The sequence below is a fragment of the Haemaphysalis longicornis genome, unplaced genomic scaffold (genome assembly GCF_048455015.1).
Source record: "Haemaphysalis longicornis isolate Haplotype H1 unplaced genomic scaffold, Haemaphysalis longicornis Haplotype H1 scaffold_41, whole genome shotgun sequence".
NCBI lineage: Eukaryota > Metazoa > Arthropoda > Arachnida > Ixodida > Ixodidae > Haemaphysalis > Haemaphysalis longicornis.
The window spans coordinates 1,023,437-1,034,867 of NW_027526365.1; the positions used below are offsets into that span (position 1 = coordinate 1,023,437).

Below are 11,431 nucleotides of genomic sequence, written 5' to 3' on the forward strand. Positions count from 1 at the left end.
CGAGTGTTTCCCGAACTGTCGAATTACATCCAGAACACCGTAGATCGAAGAAGATTATTCTAGACTGTTGACGCTAGTTGGAAACGTTCTCTCTATCAAAAGAGGTAAGACGCGTGGCACAAAAATAAAGAATGCAACAAGCGCTTCACTTTACACACAGAACACAGACCGGCGCAGCCGGGCGGAAAAACAGAACAAGGCCAATGCAAGGTTCGCGGCAATATTCTAAAGCAAAAAACGGTCTGGCCAAGAATATCTAAATCACTGGCGGAAGGAAGATCGGTAATGAACTTTGTGCAAACGTTTTACTCCTAAGCCGTATTATATTGCCTTTTTGTCTTAGCCACATTGCTTTATGTGGGCAGAGATACATGTGCAGCGCAAATCGTGCTTTGAGCGGAGACCGCACGCTCGGTTTAGTTCGCAAGTACAGCACCTTCCTAAGTACAATGTGTCAGTATGTGTACTTAATTTCATTCACCCATGCAGCATATTCTGTGTACAGTTTTGTAATAAAATGCGAGAAGCAGAATTTAGGCTCCGCAGACAAACTTTGCAGGTCTTCCTCCCAAATACCCCCATTAGAGAAAGTTATAAACCAAATTTTGAGCACGAGGCCGGGGGTTCGATTCGGCCGCGGCGGCCGCTTTTCCGATGGAGGCTAAAAGCAAAAACGCCCGTGTACGAGATTTCGGCGCACATTAAAGATCCCAAGGTGGTCAAAATTATTCCGGACATCTCCACTACCGCGCGCCTCATCGCCTGGGTTGCGTCGGCGCAATAAACACTACAATCAATCAAATCATAAGCCAAATTCATAAAAATTGGAGCCAAAATGCCCCAATTTTATGAGATATTTAGGCTTCAGCCATTACGCCAAAAGCGAACACTAAATGTATATAAGAATCTAACCTTAGAGGAGGAATTTCCTGAAATTTCTACGTGGTGTCAGCAACAAAGGCTAAACGAACACAAAATTCTTATTACATTGCGGAAGTAACGTAAATGTAAAATATGTAAAGTATGTAGAGTATTTAAAAGATCCATGTACTTTAAATGCCATAGGTAAACCTGGCTCTAACGAGCCTGTTTTAACGATTTCCTGGATCTAAGAAATTTTTTCTCTCCCCAATAGTACGTTCATAGAGGAACGCCTTTTTCCAACCTCCATGTTGAGAAAGTGGCGTGATGTTGACCTTGATGTTGACCTTGAGTATTAATGGTGATGGTGTGCAGCGACACCACGGACCCCGAGCTCCCATACATAAGCTGTGTCCAACCGTGGCGAGGTGTTGAAAGGTGAAGGATAGAAACCGCAAACGGTGGCCGTCGGAGCTTTGGTCAAGCTCCGGCCGATGCTCCCTGCCTGTCTACCAGGCAGGCAGCTCCGTGACCTCTTTGACTACCAGGGTAACGTTAAAGGAGAAAGTACCCCTGTTTTCTGCTTATAATATACCGCATGGTATTTTCAAAAACCTCTTTCCAAACTGATCGGGCCCCGAAAAGGGTCCGCACCGAAGCAACTACGTTACTGTTCAACAGCCAAAAAAAATTTCCCCGCATTTCCCCGAGGGGAAGAATGTGAAAGTGCGAATGCAGGAGTTGAATTTGCGCGGTTCGGTAATGTTCGCGAAAGAGAGATCACACACACACACACACAACTACAAAGAAAGAAAGATGCATTTATTCACAGACACCTATTTGTGTTGTCGTTGTACTTGATTGCTAGAGCGGATCTCAGCTTTGAAATTTCGTGTCACTACTCCTTTAAGCGGGTGCATTAGCCCTTCTCACGCCCGATTCCTGGCCAATCCCCCACGTGGGTATGTGCCATGCACAGACACCTATTTGTGTTGTCGTTGTACTTGATTGCTAGAGCGGATCTCAGCTTTGAAATTTCGTGTCAGTACTCCTTTAAGCGGGTGCATTAGCCCTTCTCACACCCGATTCTTGGCCAATCGCCCTAAATGGGTATGTGCTAAAGAAATTAGGGACTCTTCTTGGCCAATCGCCCGAAGAACGGGTATGTGGTGCGGACGGACGGACGGCGGTGGACGCGTGATTCAGATTACTTGGCCAATCGCCCTAAGTGGGTATGTGCTAAAGAAATTAGGAACTCTTCTTGGCCAATCGCCCTAAGTGGGTATGTGGTGCGGACGGACGGACGGCGGTGGACGCTTGATTCAGGGTCGCTTAAGAAGTGCATTCGCACTTAATATTTTGTGCACCACATAATTCTCCCAAAATCCTCGTGATTCACTCTCTTGAAGCTGAAATTGCAATCCCAAGCAAGTCCGTGTTCAAAGTGGCATGATTCCTTGAATCTATTGTTGGTAGCAATTATAGGGCAAAGATACAGTCATCATGTGATGTACTTGTCGAAGTATACACCAAGAACCACTCAGACAAGCTTCTTAACCAGCCTGACATGTGTGACCTCAAAGTAGCTGTCCTCAAAGTAGCCGCACCCTAAATTCTTCGCAGGGGGTAATCTCTGAAATAGAACTTGAATAAAACAGAGCAAGATCTTCTTGAAGGCCTGCGTGATCAAGGTGTAACAGCCGTAAAAAACTCCCACTTCCCCTCGCGGGAACCCCTGTGTAGATGCGACGCATAGGCGGAGCGGTGAAGGGACCGCATTTTATAGCGTGCATAACGTTGAGGGGACTGCGTAAGCCGGTCCCAGTCGATGACGACGTTGGCGTACTTGTAAAGCGGCGTGGACCCTAGGTGTTTGAGCCAAGCGTGTATGTTGCTTCGCCGGAGAACGGCACACCGGTTATATGCGCAGCGCGCCCGAAGGAGAGGAAACCGCGGAAGAGAGAGTACTGCACATGCGCCGGCCTCAGCGCGTCTGCCGCGTCTATGACGCAACGTGCCGCGGCTATGACGCCACACAATCCAACACAGTCCACTTTAATCCAATCCAATCCAAATCCATTCCAATCCAATCCAAGCCAAGCCAAGCCAAGCCAAGCCAATCCAATCCAAGCCAATTCAATCGAATCCAATCCAATGCCCCTCGCGAGAGTGTTCGCTATCGGAGAGGAGAGGGGGTGAGCGGCGGAGAGCGCAGCTGGCACGGCGAGGAAATAGGGGAGGGGCGGACAAAGCCAACGACGACGCCGGAGGGACAAGGCGAGAGAGAGAGAGAGAAAGAAACTTTAATCACAGTTGAAGTGAGGATATTTGTGGTCGGGGTCTTCAGTCCAAGACTCCGTTGGTACGACCGGCTGTCTTCGCCCTTTCCCTTAGCAAAAGCCGCGTTTCAGGAGAAGAGCTGGCCAGCGTACTCTCCCACTGCTCGCGTGAGGGGTTGGGGATGGGGGGAAGGTCTGGGTTCCGTTGACATTCCCAGACAATATGGTACAGCGTGCCTGGTGCTTGGCAGTGGGTACATAGGGGGTCGTAAAGAGTAGGGTGGATGGCATGTAGTCGTGTTGGGTGGGGGTAGGTATTAGTCTGTAGTTGTCTCAGGATGACTTCCTGTTCTTTCGTGGCCTGATCGGTGACTGGGGGATAGAGTTGTCTCGCTAGCCGATAGTGTTGGGTGATGTCGGCGTATGTGAGGAGCGGTTGCCAGGTTCGCTCCGACTCTTCTTGCGGTGCCCGGTGGGCGAGTTCTCGGGCCAGGACGTGTGCCGTCTGGTTGCCGCGAAGAGCAGAGTGGGCCGGGGTCCAAATGATTGTGACCTGCTTCTGCGGTGGCCGTTGAAGCAGAACCCGAAGCGCTTGTCTTGAAACCCTACCTGCTTGGTATGCTCGGCAGGCGGCTTGGCTATCCGTAATAATTACGCTAGCCTTTGTCTGGGAGAGGGCAAGGGCGATAGCCGTCTCTTCAGCCTGCTGGGTGTTTGACGACCGAAGCATCAGACTGGAAAGGAGGTCGGTTGTGGAGGTAACGGCCGCCGATCTTACCCCGTACCTCGCGTATTCCGCCGCGTCTGTATATACGACGTAGTCTTGTCCTCCGTACTGTTTTTCTAGCGCAGTTGCTCTTGCTAGGCGTCTTCCCTCATGATGTTGAGGGGCCATGTTCCGGGGTATTGGACGGACAAGAATTCTGGTCCTTAGTTCAGGCGGGATGTCCACTGCGTTTTCCGTGATGTGCGGCGCCGTGTAACCAAGTGTAGCTAGCGTTTCCCTACCCGTTGGGCTTGCTCCGAGTCTTACTTTCTGCGCCGTTAGGTGGGCCTCCATGAGCTCTTCGATGGTGTTGTGCAGTCCCAAAGCCGTGAGTCGTACCGTAGAGGTGCTTGGAGGAAGTGCCAGGGCTTGTTTATATGCCTTTCTAAGAAGGACGTCTAGCTTTTCGCGCTCCGATGTCCCCAAAACCGCATAAGGAGCCACGTAAACGATTCTGGATACGACGAAGGCCTGCACAAGACGGACCATGTCGTTTTCTTTTAGTCCATGGCTCCTGTTCGCCACCCTACGCAGCATCCGAATAATTTGAGCCGTGGTTTCTTGGAGCCTGTTGAGAAGCAGGGTGTTTTTGCAGTTTTCCTGGTATGTCATCCCTAACATCTTGATTGAGGGTTTCGGTTTGATGAGTATGCCATCGAGCCAAATTGTGATGTCTGAAACGTCCCTGCGGCATTTTTGTACTATTATAAGTTCCGACTTCTGCGGGGCACAAGTTAAACCACATCGGCTGGCGTAGGTGCGGACGACGTCCGCTGCCATTTGTAGGCTGTCTTGCATAACGCCTGGAGAGCCTTTGGCAATCCAGATCGTTATATCGTCCGCATACAGGGCATGCTTAATGTTGGGGATTTTCTCTAATTGTCGGGGAAGGCCTATCAATGCTATGTTGAAAAGTAGAGGCGATAGCACTGCCCCTTGTGGTGTACCACGACTGCCACACTTTATGGGAGACGACTGGATGTCGCCAATCTTAATGATCGCAGTCCTATCAGACAGAAAATTCTTGATAAATGAGTACGTCTTTTCCCCGCAACCCAGGTTGCCAAGATTTGTGAGGATTGCTTCGTGCGTTACATTGTCGAACGCACCCTTCAAGTCTAAAGCCGGGATCGCTTTGGGTGTGGTGCGACTGGCTGCCTCAAATATGTCCTTCTTCAGCTGCAGCAGTACGTCCTGAGCTGAGAGGTGCGGGCGGAAACCGAACATCGAGTGAGGCATTTGGTCCGTCGTTTCAAGAAACGTTTGTACACGGTTAAGAACGACGTGTTCCATAAGCTTTCCGATGCACGAAGTGAGGGAGATGGGGCGAAGATTATCCGTGCAAGGTGTTTTGCCTGGTTTTGGAAGGAGACGAATCTCTGCTTCTTTCCAGGCCGGTGGCACCACCCCCTTCTCCCAACACTCGTTCATGTAGGTAGTCAAAGCCTCCACGGAGCCGTCATCCAGGTTTCTTAGGGCCTTGTTCGACACGCGGTCCATGCCAGGGGACGTGTTCCGGCGGATCTTCAGCAAAGCCGCCCTCACTTCAGCTGATGTTATTGGGCTATCGAGATCTGAATTGGGGCATCCCCCGTACTCTGGCAACTGCACCCTGGGTGTAGGCGGAAAATATCTTGCCTGTAGCTCCCGTAAGAGGTCTTCTTGCGTGCCAGGAAATTGGTGAATGATGGCTTGCATCGTCTTACTTGTTTCACTCCGACTTTTAGTACGGTCGATTAGGTAGCGGAGGATGTTCCACGTCTTGGATGTACTTAGTCTTCCTTGAAGAGCATCGCACATCTGAAGCCAGTTCTGCCTACAGAGCTCGGCCGCGTACGCTGACGCCTCTTTGTTGAGCAAAGATATTCGTTTGCGGAGTCTCTTGTTGTGCCTTTGCACCTTCCATCTGCGAAGAAGGCTGCGCCTTGCCTCCCATAAATGAAGCAGGTGTGGGTCGACCGCTGGAATGTCATCGGAGAGGCTGAGTTTCTTCGTGTAGTGCGTGATTTCTTCCACGAGCGTCTTCGCCCAGTGACTTATGTCTTCTATCTTTTCTTGTGTTTTAGCTCTTCTATGGGAGCGTAGTGCCTGCCAATCAGTAAGTTTTGCTACCCCGATGACCCTACGGAACTGAGGCCCTGGGATTTTCGTCTGTAGTATCATATGATCACTCCCGAGGTTGTCCTCCGTATTGCTCCAGGTGGCATTTGGGGCGTGTGCAACGAGCGTAAGGTCAGGGCTAGTATCCCGGGCTGTGCTCGTGCCTATACGAGTTGGGGCACTTGGCTCCGTGAGGAGAGTGAGGTTCTCCTCATCTATTATTTTCAACAGTTCTTTGCCCCGTTTGTTGACGTACGTGTATCCCCATTAAGAGTGAGCAGCGTTAAAGTCACCCACAACGATGAATGGGTTGGAACCCGCCAGGCACTTTGCTTGTCGGATCATGTCTGCCAATCCCGACGCTTTGTTTTTGGGGCGACAATAAATGTTAAGGATGAACAGACTGCTCGTACATTTGAGTTTCTGCGAAACCAGCTCTGTAAGGACGCAATCATGGGGGTTACTAGAGAGCTGGTGGTGGATGGCAGTAATGTTCTTCTTAATTAAAGTGCACACGTCTCTGCCTTCTTTCGTTGTCTGTGTAATATAGCCCGGGAGCGTGGCAACCACCGTTGATTCTTGGATCGCTATTACGTCGGGGGGTTCTTGTTGATGAGCAATATGCTGTTGAAGGTCACCTTTCTTATTTTTGAATCCCCTGCAATTCCACTGCCAAACGACAGTGGGACAGCACGCATTATATTTTGCACTAGTGGTCATTATGGTTGATGGGGAGGTCAGTAGCCGTGTCATTTAATACCGGGCGATGATATGGCTTCTCTCTGCGCGCAAGACGGCCAGGGAGGGTTGTAGTCTGGGTTTCGAGACTCTCCACTCTATGTTGAGTATTCTGAACCTGCGCCGAAAGCTGATTGAGTTGGGAGGCGATTGCTTGGAGTTGGGTTAGTATCGGGGCTGTAACATCACCAAGGCTGGCATTTAATGTTTCTCTGGTGACATACTGGGGGTTTGTCTCCATGGTGTCTTCTTCTTGGTTCTCTATTTTGCGTTTCTTTTCGATTATTGGCTGTTGGTCTGGCGGGGGAATGCTTGGAGGTGGGGGTGTTTTTTCTTCAGAAGTTGCCTCTCTGACTGCAGAAATGGATTGTGTAAGAGTGTTAATGGTCTTAGTCTGTTCTGCCATGAACTTCTTGAGCGTTTGTATTTCTGTCCTTAGTGTTTGAATTTCTGCCTGGAGCTTGTTACACTCGATACATTGCTGAGAAGGGGATGGGGGGCGAGCAGCGGGAGAGATAACTGAAGCCCAGCTCACCTGGTTGTGCTTCTCTCCTTTCGCTTGCTGCTTGGCCGGTGGCTTGGATTTGGAGCGGGATCGGGACTCTGACCGAGATCGAGACCTCAACTGGGAGCTGCAGCTGGATGAGTTCTTGAAATGAACCGTTGACCGGCGGGAATGGGACCTCGATCGGCCTTCACTTGGAGTTCTGCCGCGGGAGGGCGTCCGCTTCCTCAATGACGTCTTCATCACGGATCCGGAACGACGCTTCGAGATGCTCCTTCTCTGACTGGCATTGCGCCTTGTTGATGAGCGAGATTGGCGGAAGCGCGAACCACCACCACGGAGTTCAGGGGACGGAGAGCGGGCCTGTCGGGAGGACTGCTGCTGATGCAGCGGAGGCTTTCTACGATTGACAGGCGGCAGGTAGCGTTTGGCGCAAGACTTGTCCGCCGTCGGGTGGGTGCCGCCGCACAAGATGCACTGGGGGTGGCAGTCATGCGGGTCCGTTGTTAAAGAGAGCCCACATTTTCCGCACCTCGGTGTTTTAGGGGGTTGTGGGCAAACATCCTCCCTGTGACCAGTCTCGTTGCATTTGCGGCAGTAAGGAACCGTTCTTTTGTAGAGGTAGCAGCGAACCGGGATACCACTGTAGTTGACATAATAGGGAACGCGTTTGCCGCAGAATGTGATAACCATCGTTTCCGTGTTCCCAAGCCTTCTACATGTTAGAACTTCATAACTTGGATCCTCGATGCGTTTAAGGACTGTGTCGGGGGTTGTGTCAAGGTCGATGTTATGAATGACCCCTTTGCAGGAATTGTCTGGAGATGGCGCGTATGACGCAACCTCATAGGAGTTCCCATCAATTGTTAGTTTCTTGATCTCGCTTAGCTTCATGGCTGTAGTTTCACAAGGGGTACTCGCGACAAGGACGTTTTGGTCCCCGTCTACGCGCATCTTGATGTTGACTGCTCCAACTGGCAGCTTTACTTCAGTGGCTATAGCCATTAGCAATTTTTCTGGGCTCACCCTGGCAAGGCGGAGACCATTTCTTGGTCGAAATGCCAGCTTCAGATCTTCAGCAGGAAGTGGAGGCTGTCGGGGCCTACGCGCTGCGGGCCGGCTTTTGCAAAGGGCGGGCTTGTCCGACGTTTGGGCCAACTGCTGTTGACCGGTAAGGAGTCGTTGGTCTCGGCGGCGCTTCGCGCGACGGGCGACGAGAATTCAGGGCGCAGTAGCTGTTGCGTCTTCCTCCGAAGGTGGGGTGGCGTCTTGGTTGTCGCGGGTTTCCATCTCTTCATCCTCCGAGCCGGCGTGTGATGACAGGTGGGCTTCTTCAGAGACGATGCACGATTGCGCACTCGCCATCTGGCACGACGTGACTGTTCAGGTCCGGGATAAGCCACACAGCTAGCGCATCAGGCTTAGCGAGGCGGCCGCCGCTTCGGTAGTTCGAATGGCGGCAAGGTGCAAACCAATGCACTTACGGCATCGGGTTGGGTATCGACGGGCCCCTGGGGACTTAAGGAACACGATAGCAGCGTTGTTTCAGAACAATGAGGTTGATTTCCGCCAGAGTTTGATCCTTAAACCACAGCCGATGCAAAGCACCTTCGATCAGCTCGTCGCCTTCGTCGTCTTCCCCAAGGCGAGTGAATCAGATGCTCTGCATCTACAAGGAATTACTATGAGACCCGACGGCCACGAAATGAAGACTAAACATGTTGTACTAACATTTGATAGAAGCTATCTTCCTCAGGCCATCAATGCTGCTTTCATTCGCTCTTAGGTTCGCCTTTACATTCAAATTCCTCGTAGGTGCTTCAAGTGTCAGCGTTATGGGCATGGTACCACCACATGCAAAGGTAGGCTGACATGCGGAAAATGTCCTCAACATGATCACCCAACGGAAAATTGCCCCAGAAACACATTAAAATGCCCAAACTGCCAAAGTCACCACGCAGCCTATTCCCGGGCTTGTGACGTCTTACAAAACGAAAAGCAAATCATACACTTGAAAGTCACCGAAAATATCGCTTTTGACGACGCGCACAACAAGCACGCTATGTTCTCTTCTAGAGCATATGCCGACGCAGCTTGCCGGGCGGCGGAGCGGCGTCTTGTCTCGGCAGCTACCTAGCACTGCAGTGCAGACGTGGTCCAGCCCCTGCCCCCCTCGGGGTTGCCCCGAGCAGCCCCGGACACTGATCCGCCGGTTGGGGAACCACCGGTGGTAGTGGCGTCCACCACCACTGCCGTGAGAGAGTCTGCACTCCCCAGTCCTGTTCCACTGGCCCCTCAAAGCCTGACGGACAAGGATGTGGGAGTCGCTGGCTCTTCTGCCACGAACGCTGCGCTGCTGCAGCCTCTGTGGCACGCACATCCAGCACTCCTAGGGGTGCGCGGGTGAAGGAGCCTGACCCGTCAGCTACACCTTTGCCATCAGATGAAGAGATGGATGTGACGCAGGCCTCACCGGCTTCACAAACGTACGAAGAAAGGCGTCATTTCCTTGAGCGCCAGAAAAAGCCACCTCCAAGGGTTCAACCACCCAAAACCAAATGATACACCAGAAACACAACACACTAAACTTCCTCTTCTTGTAAATAAAATATGAAAGAAAACCTAATTCAACGGAATTTTGGGGGCCTAATAAAAATCTCGACGACATATATGAAATTCTCACAGGGTACCAGCCAAGCATATGTTTTCAAGAAACACATTTGAATAGTCCACAATCTAACTTTCTTAGGCAATACACTATCTTTCGAAAAGACAGAGCCAGCTGCACTCATTCATCAGGTGGTGTAGCTTTAGTTGTTAAAAAGTCGGTGGCCTGCCAAAAACTAAACCTACAAACTGTAGCGACGAGGGCCATCATTTTTGGTAGGCTAACAACTATATGCTCAACATACATTGCGCCCGTCTATCACCTAACAACAACAGAGTTTGAAAGTTTAATAGATCAACTTCCAGCACCCTTCTTATTAGTACGGGATTTTAATGCTTCCCACCCACTCTGGGGTTCAGCACGGGCCGACCCTCGAGGGTGACTCCTAGAAAAAGTCTTGTCCTCCAGCACTTGTGTTTTCAATAAGAAACAAGCAGCTTTTTTCAGCGCAACACACAATACATTTTCTTCTATTGACCTAGCGGTGTGGTCTGCCACTCTATTCCCTCTAGTTGAATTTAGCGTCGCTCCAAATCCATATGGCGGTTATCACTTTCCTGTCATGCCTAAATTAGCTCGCAATTCTGCAATTCCAACCATCCCAACAAGGTTTAGAGAAGAGGGAGCAAACTGGAAGAAGTTGAAAGAATTATCCGAGTTTTCTTACACATTCATACAGCTTCTAGACATTGACCAAGCCACGGACATTATTACTGCTCATATTATCGATGCCGCATATTCCTCCATCCCTTGAGCTTCAATAAACAGAAAAAACAGGCCCAGACCGTGGTGGAATGAGGAGTGTAGGACTGCTCGCAAAGAACAAAATAAAGCTTGGGGTACCTTCAGAAGATATCTAACAGTTGATAACCTCATTGCATTTCCACAAGCAAAAGCCAAAGGGAGAAGAATTCGACGTGCTGCGAAAACAGAGAGCTGGGGAACATTCCTGACCTCTATAAATTCAATCACTGATACACACAAGGTATGGAAACGAATAAGAGCACTTCCCGGTCAGAACACGAACACTCTCCCACTTATTAGCACAACACGTGACACACTAGAGGATCAGGCCAACGCCCTCGGCAAGTATTTTGAACATATCTCCAGCTCTACCCACTATTCAACAGAATTCCTTCGTCATAAAAAGATTGCAGAACGTAAACCTCTTCACAAGAAGAAAACATCACGCGACGGTTGTAATTCTCCACTCATAAAGCAGGAATTTTTCATTGCTCTTTCATCATTTAAGAAAACAGCTCCAGAGGCAGACAACAAAACATACGAGATGATAAAACAATTACACCAAGACACGCTTGAAGCAATTCTTTCCTTTTTTAACTTGATATGGCAAACACAGCGACTGCCAAAGTCATGGAAAGAGGCAACTGTCATTCCTTTGCTGAAGGAAGGGAGAGACCCAGGTCTACCTAGCAGCTACAGGCCAATAGCCCTTACAAGCTGCTCTTGTAAATTGTTACAAAAGATGATAAACCGGCGTTTACAGTATTTCT

At 50.2% G+C, this 11,431-nt stretch overlaps 1 protein-coding gene across 1 annotated transcript in view; it reads right to left on the reverse strand.

The window, feature by feature from the left end:
• Positions 1–8,614, reverse strand: part of LOC144137581 (uncharacterized) — a 130,907-nt gene extending 122,293 nt beyond the window's left edge. Inside the window, exons 1-3 of the mRNA XM_077669503.1 lie at positions 8,492–8,614; positions 7,579–7,726; positions 7,280–7,347 (exon numbers count right to left, since the gene is read on the reverse strand). Coding sequence (XP_077525629.1) covers positions 7,280–7,347; positions 7,579–7,726; positions 8,492–8,614 — 339 coding nt within the window. The remainder of the gene's footprint in view (positions 1–7,279; positions 7,348–7,578; positions 7,727–8,491) is intronic.
• Between the last annotated feature and the right edge of the window lie 2,817 nt (positions 8,615–11,431).